The sequence below is a fragment of the Salvelinus alpinus genome, chromosome 24 (assembly GCF_045679555.1).
Source record: "Salvelinus alpinus chromosome 24, SLU_Salpinus.1, whole genome shotgun sequence".
In the NCBI taxonomy this organism is placed as follows: domain Eukaryota; kingdom Metazoa; phylum Chordata; class Actinopteri; order Salmoniformes; family Salmonidae; genus Salvelinus; species Salvelinus alpinus.
Genome location: NC_092109.1, coordinates 25,795,128 through 25,808,876, shown reverse-complemented (window position 1 = coordinate 25,808,876; position 13,749 = coordinate 25,795,128). Strand labels below are relative to the sequence as shown.

At 44.3% G+C, this 13,749-nt stretch overlaps 1 protein-coding gene across 1 annotated transcript; it reads left to right on the top strand.

Annotated features, from left to right (window-relative positions):
* The first annotated feature begins 89 nt into the window (after positions 1-89).
* On the top strand, positions 90-10,662 carry LOC139552399 (RING finger protein 208-like). The gene is made up of 2 exons (XM_071364116.1): positions 90-1,052; positions 8,334-10,662. Exon 2 carries the CDS (start codon positions 9,489-9,491, stop codon positions 10,305-10,307), a length of 819 nt encoding a protein of 272 aa, XP_071220217.1. The 5' UTR covers positions 90-1,052; positions 8,334-9,488; the 3' UTR covers positions 10,308-10,662.
* Positions 10,663-13,749: the final 3,087 nt, after the last annotated feature.

Below are 13,749 nucleotides of genomic sequence, written 5' to 3'. Positions count from 1 at the left end.
AACGTGATCCAGCTTGCAGAGGCACTGCAGCGGAGACTGCAGAGAGAAAGGGAGGGAGTGAGGGAGGGAGGGAGGGAGAGAGAGCGAGAGCAAGAGAGCAAGAGGGGGAGGAGAAAGCATCAAGACATTTTCAGGTCGAGAGAGAGAGAGACATATAAGTTACATACGGTGAGAGAGATGTAAACAGAGTATCCGTGAGCCCGTGTGTGTGAGTGTATGCACAGAGGCACATTGACAGAAGCTGAGAAGGAGAACGGGAGCACAGACGGCACTGAGGGAAAGACAACAACAGAGGAGAATAAAAGAAGAAAGGAAGGAAGAAAGACAGCAGTAAATACCTGACGACCTGAGGCTCCTATTGAGACCAAATAGGAAGATAGAAAGAGAGAGACAGAAGAGAGGAGGAGAGGAAGATACCCAGAGAGACATCACAGAAGCACAAGTAATTACACAATCTCTTTGGCTGACTGACAGACCGAGAGAAAGGAGGAGGGATGGAGAGAGAGCCGTTAACAACCGCTGGGCCACACCACAGAGGAAAGGGAGAGAGGGAGGGAGTGTGAAGGACGAAGGGAACAGAGGAGGGGAAGAAGAGGAGGAGGAGGGCTCCACCACCAGCCTCTGTCCTCCATCACTGTGGCTGAAGGAAGGAGTGACGCACCCACCCTCTGACAGCTCAGGCTCCATCTTACTTTCCCTTCTTTCATCTTTACCTTCCTCCCTCCACCTCTATCATCTATCCTCTCAGGGTCTCAGACAGGAATGAGCACCTTGTCTCCTTTGCTCCTCTCCTCCTCCTCCTCTTCTTCCTCCTCCTCCCTTATGGCAAAACATCCTCTGTTCTGCTTTCAGATGCATGGGCCATTACACGCACAGTGAAGCTCTACCCTGTAACAAGACTACTGTCATTTCACAACACAGGACAGACAGTATATCTAGGACAGTAATCTCCAAAAGCAAAAACAAAAGCAACAACACACAGCAAGAAGCAGGCTTGGCAAGGTGGTTGGAGAACTGGGAGGACCATATGACAGGACTGACCAGCAACACAGGTAAAAGGATTGATCTAGGATCCATCAATGTGTGAGTGTACACTGAGGGAGGTCTGTGTATGATGTTTGTGTCTGTGCATGTGTGTTTTTCATTGCGGTTTGTGCATTTCAGGTTGGTTGAGAGAGTCGTTGCATCACAAGGACACATGCACGGGCTTAGACATACAAATACACACATGTATGCACCCGCTATGCGCACGCACACACACGCACACAACTGGTGGGGGGTCAGATTCAGTCTACAGATATTCCATTGTGTGTTGACTGCAGGGGAAAGGGTATCTCAGATCTCTCTGGAGAGGGATGGGAGAGAGAGGGGAGTAAGGGGACCTGTCTGGAACTTCCTGTTGTGTAGCAGTCAGCAGCACTGAGGGATCTCCATGTTGACCATGCACTGGGCTGGCGCTGCTGACTGCAGTCAGAGTGCTGAGCTGCGTACTGCTGCCATGCTGCGATTGCATAACTGTTGCTGATGCACCACTCCCACACGCTGCTGCCGCGCCAAACCTGCTCCTTCCTTACTTACTAATAACTGAGCCACCAAACCAAGCTCCCCAGATACACAACGCAGCCTCCATCACTCAGCTCATACTCATCTCTGTTACTTGTCTCCCTCTCTATCCTCATCACAGCAACAGTGTCTGTCTGCATCTCCCTGAGCTGAGACAGAGCTGCCGCAAAACTCTATTTGCTCAATCAATATGGCCACTGGAATATTGATTGACCGTATGTTGCTCTACACGTCCCTCATAAATCCTTCATGAGGCTGTGTGTCAGGAGGGCATAGCCGCAGGAAGTAGGGGTGCTGCACCTGATAAATCATTATTTATACAGTACCAGTCAAAAGTTTGGACACACCTACTCATTCAAGGGCTTTTCTTAATTTTTTTACGATTTTCTACATTGTAAAAAAATAGTAAAGACATCAAAACAATGAAACAACACATGTAATCATGTAGTAACCAAAAAAGTGTTAAACAAATCAACATATATTTTATATTTGAGATTCTTCAAAGTAGCCACCCATTGCCTTGATGACAACTTTGCACACTTGGCATTCTCTCAACCAGCTTTACCTGGAATTATTTTCCAACAGTCTTGAAGGAGTTCCCACATATGCTGAGCACTTGTTATCTGCTTTTCCTTCACTCTGCGGTCCAACTCATCCCAAACCATCTCAATTGGGATGGACATACATACCCAAACATACCCTTGTAAAACTGACCATCCTACCAATCCTCGACTTCGGTGATGTCATTTACAAAATAGCCTCCAAAACCCTACTCAATAAATTGGATGCAGTCTATCACAGTGCCATCCGTTTTGTCACCAAAGCCCCATATACTACCCACCACTGCAACCTGTACACTCTCGTTGGCTGGCCCTCGCTTCATACTCGTCGCCAAACCCACTGGCTCCAGGTCATCTACAAAACCCTGCTAGGTAAAGTCCCCCCTTATCTCAGCTCGCTGGTCACCATAGCAGCACCTACCTGTAGCACGCGCTCCAGCAGGTATATCTCTCTGGTCACCCCCAAAACCAATTCTTCCTTTGGCCGCCTCTCCTTCCAGTTCTCTGCTGCCAATGACTGGAACGAACTACAAAAATCTCTGAAACTGGAAACACTTATCTCCCTCACTAGCTTTAAGCACCAGCTGTCAGAGCAGCTCATAGATTACTGCACCTGTACATAGCCCATCTATAATTTAGCCCAAACAACTACCTCTTTACCTACTGTATTTATTTATTTTGCTCCTTTGCACCCCTTTATTTCTATCTCTACTTTGCACCTTCTTCCACTGCAAACCAACCATTCCAGTGTTTTTTTTTACTTGCTATATTGTATTTACTTCGCCACCATGGCCTTTTTTATATTTTTATTTATATATATATTTTATTTGCCTTCACCTCCCTTATCTCACCTCACTTGCTCACATTGTATATAGACTTATTTTTCACTGTATTATTGACTGTATGTTTGTTTTACTCCATGTGTAACTCTGTGTTGTTGTATGTGTCGAACTGCTTTGCTTTATCTTGGCCAGGTCGCAATTGTAAATGAGAACGTGTTCTCAATTTGCCTACCTGGTTAAATAAAGGTGAAATAAAAAAATTAATAAAAAAGGTCGGGTGATTGTGGAGGCCAGGTCATCTGATGCAGCACTCCATCACTCTCCTTCTTGGTCAAATAGCCCTTACACAGCCTGGAGGTGTGTTTTGGGTCATTGTCCTGTTGAAAACCAAATGATAGTCCCACTCAGCGCTATTCCAGATGGGATGGCTCATCGCTGCATAATGCTGTGGTAGCGATGCTGGTTAAGTGTGCCTTGAATTCTAAATAAATCACTGACAGTGTCACCAGCAAAACACCCCCACACCATCATACCTACTCCTCCATTCTTAACGGTGGGAACCACACATGCGGAGATCATCCGTTCACCTACTCTGCATCTCACAAAGACACAGCAGTTGGAACCAAAAATCTCAAATTTGGACTCATCAGACCAAAAGGACAGATTTCCACCGGTCTAATGTCCATTGGTCGTGTTTCTTGGTCCAAGCAAGTCTCTTCTTCTTATTGGTGTCCTTTAGTAGTGGTTTCTTTTCAGCAATTCGACCATGAAGGCCTGATTCACGCAGTCTCCTCTGAAACGTTGATGTTGTAAAACATTTTTGGGGGCTGCAATTTCTGAGGCTGGCAATTCGAATTACTTATCCTCTGCAGCAGAGGTAACTCTGGGTCTTCCTTTCCCGTGGTGAGAGACCGTTCCATCATAGCACTTGATGGTTTTTGTGACTGCACTTGAAGAAACTTACAAAGCTCCAGACTGACTGACCTTCATGTCTTAAAGTAATGTTGGAATGTTGTTTCTCTTTGCTTATTTGAGCTGTTCTTCCCATACTATGGACTTGGTCTTTTACCAAATAGAAGTATCTTCTGTATACCACCTCTACCTTGTCACAACACAACTGATTGGCTCAAACACGTAAGAAGGAAATAAATTCCACAAATTAACAAGGCACACCTGTTAATTGAAATGCATTCCAGGTGACTACCTCGAAGCTGGTTGAGAGAATGCCAAGAGTGTGCAAAGCTGTCATCAAGGCAAAGGGTGGCTACTTTCAATAATCTAAAATATATTTAGATTTTTCGGTTACGACATGATTCCATATGTGTTATTTCATAGTTTTGATGTCTTCACTATTATTCTACAATGTAGAAAATAGTAAAAATAAAGAAAAGCCCTGGAAAGAACAGGCGTCCATCTTTTTAGTAGTACTGTATATATAATAATAATGTATATGTAATAATAGTAATGACCTCCGTCGACAGCTCCCCCAACTCAAAACATCTTCCCACGGCCATGCAGGAGGATCTATTATTGTTATTGTTCTGCTGGAGTTATTGTTCTGCTGGAGTTATTGTTCTGCTGGAGTTATTGTTCTGCTGGAGTTATTGTTCTGCTGGAGTTGACACTGTCGAGCTCTGACAGGCACAGAGCGAGAGAGAGAGAGCGAGAGAGGGAGCGAGAGAGAGAGAGCGAACAAATAGTACTTGGCTGTAATGAATTGCGGGGAAAATGGCTGACGTCTGCCTTGAATGACAGAAATTAAATGATTAAAACAACTCCCCCTCACACAAACTGTACATTTACTCACACATAATCACTCCTCATATCACTTTCCTCATTCAATCACTACAGGATCACGACTCATAATGTACAGACAACAGATCAGAATGCACATCAACATCCACCACATAATGGTATAATGTAAACATAACAAGAACCCAATAAGATTCTGTAGTAATGATTATATTGCAGTCAGAATTCAGGAAACTGATTTATAAAATGGATTAACACATTGGCAGCGTTGAATATACACATCTGAATTGACTAACATCCAAAGACCAACCAACACATAAAGACCAAAACCACCATGCAGAATCATATCATCATCAACATCATCATCATGATATAAGCTTATACTAATCAACAACGGCATATGCAATAAAGCAGTGCTTTATGGAATTCACAGTCATTTTAAATGCAACATTTTACCCAGATGTGCATCAGTCAACAGGGATAAATCTGGGGATTTGTCCAGAGCAAGCTCTAAGGTCATCATACCATTTACATAATCATACTACATCATAACCCCCACAGGGTAGAGCAGAGATATGCTGATGCCTTTATCAGCAAGACAGACCTATGGACGCTAAACAGAACATAGCCAGCATTATCTGTGTAGTAGTGCTGTGTGTGTTATAGGGGAACAGGTACCGTTCAACCAGTTATTTTGCCCAGTCCAGTTCAGGTCACCTGGCTGAGGGTGAGGTGTGTGTTATGGAGATCCAGAGGTACAGTAGAGGATAGAGGCAGGGACAGCCAGCTGATAGTGTCTGACTCAGTCTGAACATGGTATCCTTCTCCTGCTCTCTTCACCACACAAGTGGAATACATCAAGGAGGGCGTGTGAGGGAGACAGCTGGACTGGGCAGTGTGTGTGTGTGTGGAGGCAAATGGAGGGAGGAGGAACGGGGGAGTGGAAGATGGTAGTAATGTTCAGGCTGTTTTTTTGTTGTTGTGGTAACGTGCGCATTAGATTTGAATAACACAGTGTATTTATAGTCCTGCATCTTTAATGTGTCCTTGGAAGATGAGACTAGAAGTAGTCTGGCTTATTAGCGTTTAATAGCATTTTTGCACGCATGTTTGTCTGTCAATTCAATGTGTGTATCCTGGAATGTCATGGGTGGTGTTTGTGATGGGGGTGTACAGAATAAAGGTGACAATGTTATTGGTGTTCTGTGTGTGTGTGTTAGGGTATGTGTACTTACGTAGGAATGTATGTGTTGTGCGTGTTGGTTGAAAGGAGGAATTCACTGTGTGTTTGCTGAGATGACCTCTCAGATCTCTCCTCTAGCTTGAGCTCTGCTATCTCCTTCTCTCCCTTTTCACCCTTGTTTGTTTTTGCTGACAGGAACAAAATGTGCAGCACATGATTTCATTAGTTTAATTCTTGGGCGGGCGGACTGACTAGCTGACTGGGCTGGCCTGGCCTGAGACAGCCAGCCAGACAGAGGGCCTTGATATCTTAACAACATAGGCCTGACTGACTGATGTAGGGCTGTTACAGTTATAACCCTCCTCTATGCGTGTTAATACTGAGTCTGGTTCTGAGATGAGCCTCTTACATAATTTTATCCCAAGGTACTAACGTCGCACCTCAGCACGAGGCCTCCTTCCTCATCAGCTTCCATTTATATATCACTGTCGCCAAATGAGATGTTAATTTTAGATTATTAATTTCCAAGGCTGTGATGCTGCGAGGCTCCTTGGGCAGCTTGCCTTTCTGGTCCATCACCTCAATCATAAGACAGCTCCCTCTGACTGACATATTATAAATAATATCAAGCGACTTACAGTCATGCGTGCATACATTTTACATATGGGCTCCCGAGTGGCGCAGGGGTCTAAGGCACTGCATCTCAGTGCTAGAGGCGTCACTACAGACCCTGGTTTGATTCCAGGATGTATCACAACCGGCCGTGATTGGGAGCCCATAGGGCGGCGCACAATTGGCAAAAATAAATAAATAAATATATATATATATATATATGGATGGTCTTAGGACCTGAACCCACTACCATGGTGTTTCAATGACCATGCTCTACCACCTGAGCTACAAAGGACCATATGATTATACATACATACATACATCAGGTGTGTTGTTTGTGTCTGCAACCTGGACGTAACATAGTAAATGTAAATCCAGGACACTATAATTTGTATGATCTGCTACGTTTCATGAGAGCAGGCTAGTGTGTGGGGGTATAGCTGGATGAATGGACACTGAAGGGAATTATTGAATACTATTCTACCTCAATTATAAAACATATGCCCTGAACACATATTGACTTGAAATAGCCACGTATCAAAGTGATAATACGTGGTAGGGAAATGTGTTGTATGGCACATATTGGCCTTGCCCTGACAGATGCTAGTGTGAAATGGAATGAGAGCATGCATGGCTGTGTACAGTGTGTGGGTTTGTGAACGATTGTGTGAGAGAGAAAGGGTGAGAAAGCTGTTATTTAAGAAGAAGCATTGCGGCACTGCAGTGCCGGTGGAACGCATTGAGAGAAATTGTGAGTGACACTGGCTAACGGCCTTCTCTGTCACTGAATGGGGTCAGATACAAGAGCACAATCAGAGACAACAGAATGGTCCAATAGGATGTTTTCATCAGCGAGATACAGGAGAGTTTACATATGCCTGCTCAGCATAGATGCTCTATTGGAACACAGTGGGGTAGTGTAGGTGATGTTTTAAGTGTCTGTATGGGAATGTGAATATGGGGAGAGAGAAAAGAGAGTGTTAGTGTGTTGGGGTTTGAGGGTTAATTCGCTAGGGTATTTCTGCCTGTAAAGGTACAGCTCTTTCTCTCTGTGTGAACCTTCAGAGGAGGTTGGGGGCAGGAAACCACAGTGAAAGATAAAGACACCATAAATAGAAACCTGGACCAATGTTGCACTCCCTTTTTTTCTCTCTCACTCTCTCTCTCCTTCTCGCTCTTTCGCGGCATGTAGGTCAACTCCCTCACTCTCCTTCCTTCTTCATGCATCACATCTACTCAGAGCCTTGTGTGGAAGAGAAAATATGTGTAATTTTCCTCCATTGTTGTGTTGACTTGGAAACAGACATAGTACTACAAACAATCATACATTTACGCCACCTACATAATGCACATTACCACTCGAAATGAAACCTACTCACACACTGATGATTGCCAATTGTTTTGCTCATTTGCCTCTGACCAAACATGAATCTTTTTCATGCGTCATATAGTAGGATGATAATAGGGGTAGACAGGATGCTAGAGGCATGAGGAGACCAGAAACACAGACTCATAATTCTTTCAGAAAACTAGCATTCTATAACCCCAGTATACTTTGACAAATAGAGCACATTCTCTACAGTTAAGGATTTCAAAGGAGTGTGTTCTATTCTTAATATTTCTTAAAATAGAGACAGTATCCACATCTGTCCACATCCATCATACAGTATTGCAATAACGTACGTTAACAATTATACATAGTCATAAAGTTTTGTCATTTTTAAAATGTATAATTGCATTCATTTTGCTGGACCCCAGGAAGAGTAGCTGCTACCTTGGCAGCAGCTAATGGGGATCCATAATAAATACAAATAGCAGATTAATGTGTGATTTATTTTGATGGATGGTATTTAATAATCAAACTCTCCTCTCCTTCCTCAGGTAACTGAGCCAAAGAGGATAACAGTCACACCATCTGACAGTCCGAGGTCACTGCTGTCACTCTGAACCTCTGAGGGACAGACACACAGACCGTGATGAAGAAAGGACCTCCCTGGAGACCTTTATCAGCCAACTAGTGGGAGGACTCCGTTTGAAAGTCAAGCACCCCTTCACTCCCTCCTTAGAGAAATTCAGGACGGGTGCGTTTAAGGGCAGCGGAGTCATTCCAAGAGCCTTCCATTGTCTCTGATACACCTCCCAAAAAATAACTCCGCCTTATGAGACCCCAACCAAGGGGGCCAAAGGTCACAAAACCATATTCAACCAAAAGCACACAGCAGAGAGAGGAAGAGAGGAGGTTCCAGTCTGAGTGTATACAGGTTGTTCACACATACATTCACACACTAGGCTGTTCCACAGCCTCAGCTAGAAACAGGAACAAAGTGCTGGTTTCAGCAGCAACCACCTAGAAACAAGCCAGCCCCAAGCCCTGTTTGCGTCAGTTTCCCCTGACAAGCCACAGGATGCTGTGTGAGACAGTACAGACTGAACTACTACTGAACAGCCCCTGCTGCTTGAGCTCTCCATTTTGAGAGAGTAGAATTCTTCACAACCCTGTAATGTTATGTGAGCATCTATATATTATGTACATAAGATTATTTATTGGTGTTATCGCTGAAAACATATCATTTGTGCTGATGTGTTGAGACTGATGTGTTGAGACCTGTCTGTTGTTCAGCTGCTATTGTGGTTGAATATTCAGCACATATCTTTATTGTATATCTAAGACTGCACAGAGTAGTTTTAAGCGGACTAACTACCAGGCTCGGACTGTTATCCCTGTCTATCAGTAGTGTTATTAGAGGACAGTGTTTCTGTCTAATAGGGATGTCTTCTTCACTGCTCCAGGTTTGAGGGCTCTGGCTTTAGTCCTCAGTCCTTCTGTCCCACATAAAGACTCAGGGTAACAGCACAACAGACGTGGGAACAATGGACAGAATCATACGTCCCCACGTCCCCTCTAATGGCTGACTTTGACACCCCCAGGTCACTTCAGAGCCCCGACTTACTCCCAGCCCAAGCCAGGGGCATCGCCCGCTAAACCAGCCACAGCACCCCCTCTTAAAAAAAGACACAGACACCCAAATACGCTTAATGTCCATGTCCTGCCTCAGGCGACAGCCTGTGACCATCCCCATGGATACCGTCAAGATCATCCAGTCAGAGAAGTTCCCCCGGGAATGCCCGGTGCCTGTCACCCAACCTCGCTTCGCCCCTCCCCCGCGGGTGGCATGGGATGGAGGGGGAGAGGGAGAGATCATAGTCAATCAGGCGTGCAGTGACCTAGCCCTGGACATGACCTGCAGGGATCTTGCAATGGAGGTGACCTGCACTGACCTGGCCCCCACCAGACCCATGGTCTCATCTCCCCCAGCCCCCATGGGCCGCAGGGAGAGCTACCTGGCCCAGCGCAAAGCCAGCGCCGCAGAGATCTGCTACCATCAGTTCCACTACAAGATGGAGGACGTCATAGTCAACCAGTACGTGCTGCGTTCTTCTTCAATGTCCTCCTCCACCTCCTCTTCCTCCTCGGGTCCCGTGATGCCCTGTGAACCCCTAGACTGCCCCACCTGCGGCCACACCTACAACTTTACTGGCAAGCGCCCTCGCATCCTCTCCTGCCTACACTCGGTGTGTGAGGAGTGCCTGCAGATCCTCTACGAGTCCTGCCCCAAGTACAAGTTCATCTCGTGCCCCACGTGCAGGCGTGAGACGGTGCTGTTCACAGACTATGGGCTGGCTGCCTTGGCCATCAACACCAGCATCCTGAGCCGGCTGCCCTCTGACCCCAACGGCCCGGTGCAGTGGGGAGGGGAGGCCGACCGGAGTTGCTACCAGACGGTGCGCCAGTACTGCCAGTCAGCCTGCACCTGCCAGATCGCCAACCCCCTGTCCTCCTGTGGCATCATGTAGAGACCTAGGCAGGGGCCAAACTGGTATGACTTAACCCTGTCCTGCCTCTTCTATTCCACCTACCCTTCTCCTCTCTCTCTCGCATACATACAACCCCACACAGATGTATCTCTAGATTTAATATTACAGATGGATGCTGTCTGGGTCAAATGGATCGTGAAGGACACCGCTTGCAGACGAAAGCAGGGAAATGGCAAATAAATGTATTTTATGTATGAACTGTGAATCCTACTCCCCCTCTCTTGTTCGGATGTGTTTGTGTTTGACATCTCTTTACATGGGAATGCTATAGGGGAGGCCTATCCCCTCAACCGAGGTAAATAAAGAATAAACAAATTATAAAAAATAAAAAAAACACATTGCTGTTTGTTCTGAACTGGCTATGGATGTTCAGTCATTTAGACAGGATGATAAAAAGTCGATAGGTTGATGATTTAATATGTTTCTACATTTCTTTAAAGTCACACCATCTCTCTGCCTTGTGGTGCAGGGAGTAAAATCCCTATAGCTCAGTTCATCTGACTAACTCCTCTACATGGGATTAACAATGTACTGTTTACTGTCAACAATAAGCGGTACATTGTTAATCATCTGTATTTCTATTTGTATTTATTATGGATCCCCATTAGCTACTTTTCCTGTGTTCCAGCAAAATTAAGGCAGATATACAATTTTAAAAACATTACAATACATTCATTACAGAATTCACAACACACTAAGTCTGCCCTCAAGCCCATACTCCACTACCGCATATCTACAACACAAAATCCATGTGTTTGTGTGTCTAGTGCGTATGTATGCATGTGTCTGTGCCTATGTTTGTGTTGCTTCAGAGTCCCTGCTGTTCCATAAGGTGTATTTTTATCTGTTTTTCAAATCTGATTCTACTGATTGCATCAGTTACCTGATGTGGAATAGAGTTCCATGTAGTCATGGCTCTATGTAGTAATCTGCACCTCCCATAGTCTGTTTTGGACTTGGGGATTGTGAAGAGACCTCTGGTGGCATGTCTTGTGGGGTATGCATGGGTGTGTGAGCTGTGTGCTAGTAGTTTAAACAGACACCTCGGTGTTTTCAACATGTCTATACCTCTCACAAATACAAGTAGTGATAAAGTCAATCTCTCCTCTACTTTGAGATTGACATGCATATTATTGTTTGCTCTCTGTGTACATCCAAGGGCCAGCCGTGCAGCCCTGTTCTGAGCCAATTGCAATTTTCCTAAGCCCCTCGTTGTGGCAGCTGACCACAGGTGCGACACAACTAGAGCCTGTAGGACCTGCCTTGTTGATAGTGCTGTTAAGAAGGTAGAGCAACACTTTATTATGGACAGACTTCTCCCCATCTTAGCTACTGTTGTATCAATATGTTTAGACCATGACAGTTTACAATCCAGCGTTACTCCAAGCAGTTTAGTTACCTCAACTTGCTCAATTTCCACATTATTTATTACAATATTTAGTTGAGGTTTAGGGTTTAGGGTTTAGTGAATGATTTGTCCCAAATACAATGCTTTTAGTTTTTTTTTATATTTAGGACTAACTTATTCCTTGCCACCCATTCTGAAACTAACTGCAGCCAGTGGCATGTCTTTAGTAAAGATTGAAAAAAGTAAGGGGGCTAGACAGCTGCCCTGGGGAAAGGGAAAGAGGGATACCTAGTCAGTTGTACAACTGAATTCCTTCAACAAAAAACTCCTGATTCTACCTGGATTATGTTGGAGAGGCTTCCATTAAATAACACCCTCTGTGTTCTGTTAGACAGGTAACTCTTTATCCACAATATAGCAGGGGGTGTAAAGCCATAACACATGCATTTTTCAAAAGCCGCACTGAAGTCTAACAAAACAGGGAACTTTGTTTTTCCTAGATATGGCTACTATATCACTATATCCGATGGATCTGGATACTGCTTTCAAGCACATTTCTGCAGCATTAGTAAAGATGTGATCAATACATGTAGATGATTTCATTCCTGTGCTGTTTGTAACTACCCTGGTAGGTTGACTGATAACCTGAACCAGGTTGCAGGCACTGGTTACAGTTTGAAGCTTTTTCTTGAGTGGGCAGCTTGATTAAAGCCAGTCAATTTTTTATTCACCCAGAAAATGTATGTCTATGTTGATATCACATACATTATCAGGCATTCCACACATGTTATCCAGAAACTGACTGTTCACACTTGGTTGTCTATAGTAGCTTCCCACAAGAATGGGCTTTAGGTGAGGCAGATGAACCTGTAGCCATATTCCTAAAAGCAGTATTTAACATGAGATCCTCTCTAATCTTTCCAGGAATGTGGTTCTGAATATAAACAGAAACACCTCCACCACTGGCAGTTGTCTTTTCTGTAAATGTTATAACCTTGTATTGCTACCACTGTATCATCAAAGGTACTGTCTAAGTGAGTTTTACAAATAGTCAGAATATGAATGTCATCTGTTACTAGCAAGTCATTAACTTCATGAACCTTATTTCTTAAGCTATATACAGTACTAGTCAAAAGTTTGGACACAGTCACTCATTCAATGGTTTTACTTTATTTTTACTATTTTCTACAATGTAGAATATTAGTGAAGACATCAAAACTATTAAATAACACATAGTAACCACAAAAGTGTAAACAAATCAAAATAGATTTTAGATTCTTCAAAGGAGCCACCCTTTGCCTTGATGGCAGCTTTGCACACTTTTGACAATCTCTCAACCATCTTCACCTGGAATTTTCCAACAGTCTTGAAGGGTTCCCTCATATGCTGAGCACTTATACTGCTTTTCCTTCACTCTGCGGTCCAACTCATCCCAAGCCATCTCAATTGGGTTGAGGTCGGGTGATTGTGGAGGCCAGGTCATCTGATGCAGCACTCCATCTTCTTGGTCAAATAGCCCTTACACAGCTTGGAGGTGTGTTGGGTCATTGTCCTGTTGAAAAACAAATGATAGTCCCACTAAGCGCATACCAGATGGAGTGGCGTATCACTGCAGAATGCTGTGGTAGCCATGCTGTTTAATTGTGCCTTGAATTCTAAATAAATCACTGACAGTGTCACCAGCAAAGCACCCCCACACCATCACATCTCCTCCATGCTTCACAGTGGGAACCACACATGCAGAGATCATCCATTCACCTATTCTGCGCCTCACAAAGACACGGCGGTCGGAACCAAAAATCTCTAAATTGGACTCATCAGACCAAAAGACGTTTTTTCACGAGTCTATTGTCCATTGTTCATGTATCTGGGCCAAGCAAGTCTCTTCTTATTATTGGTGTCCTTTAGTAGTGATTTCTTTGCAGCAATTCAACCATGAAGGCCTGATTCACACAGTCTCCTCTGAACAGTTGATGTTGAGAGGTGTCTGTTACTTGAACTCTGAAGCATTTATTTGGGCTGCATATTCTGAGACTGGTAACTCTAATGAACTTATCCTCTGCGCTTGATGGT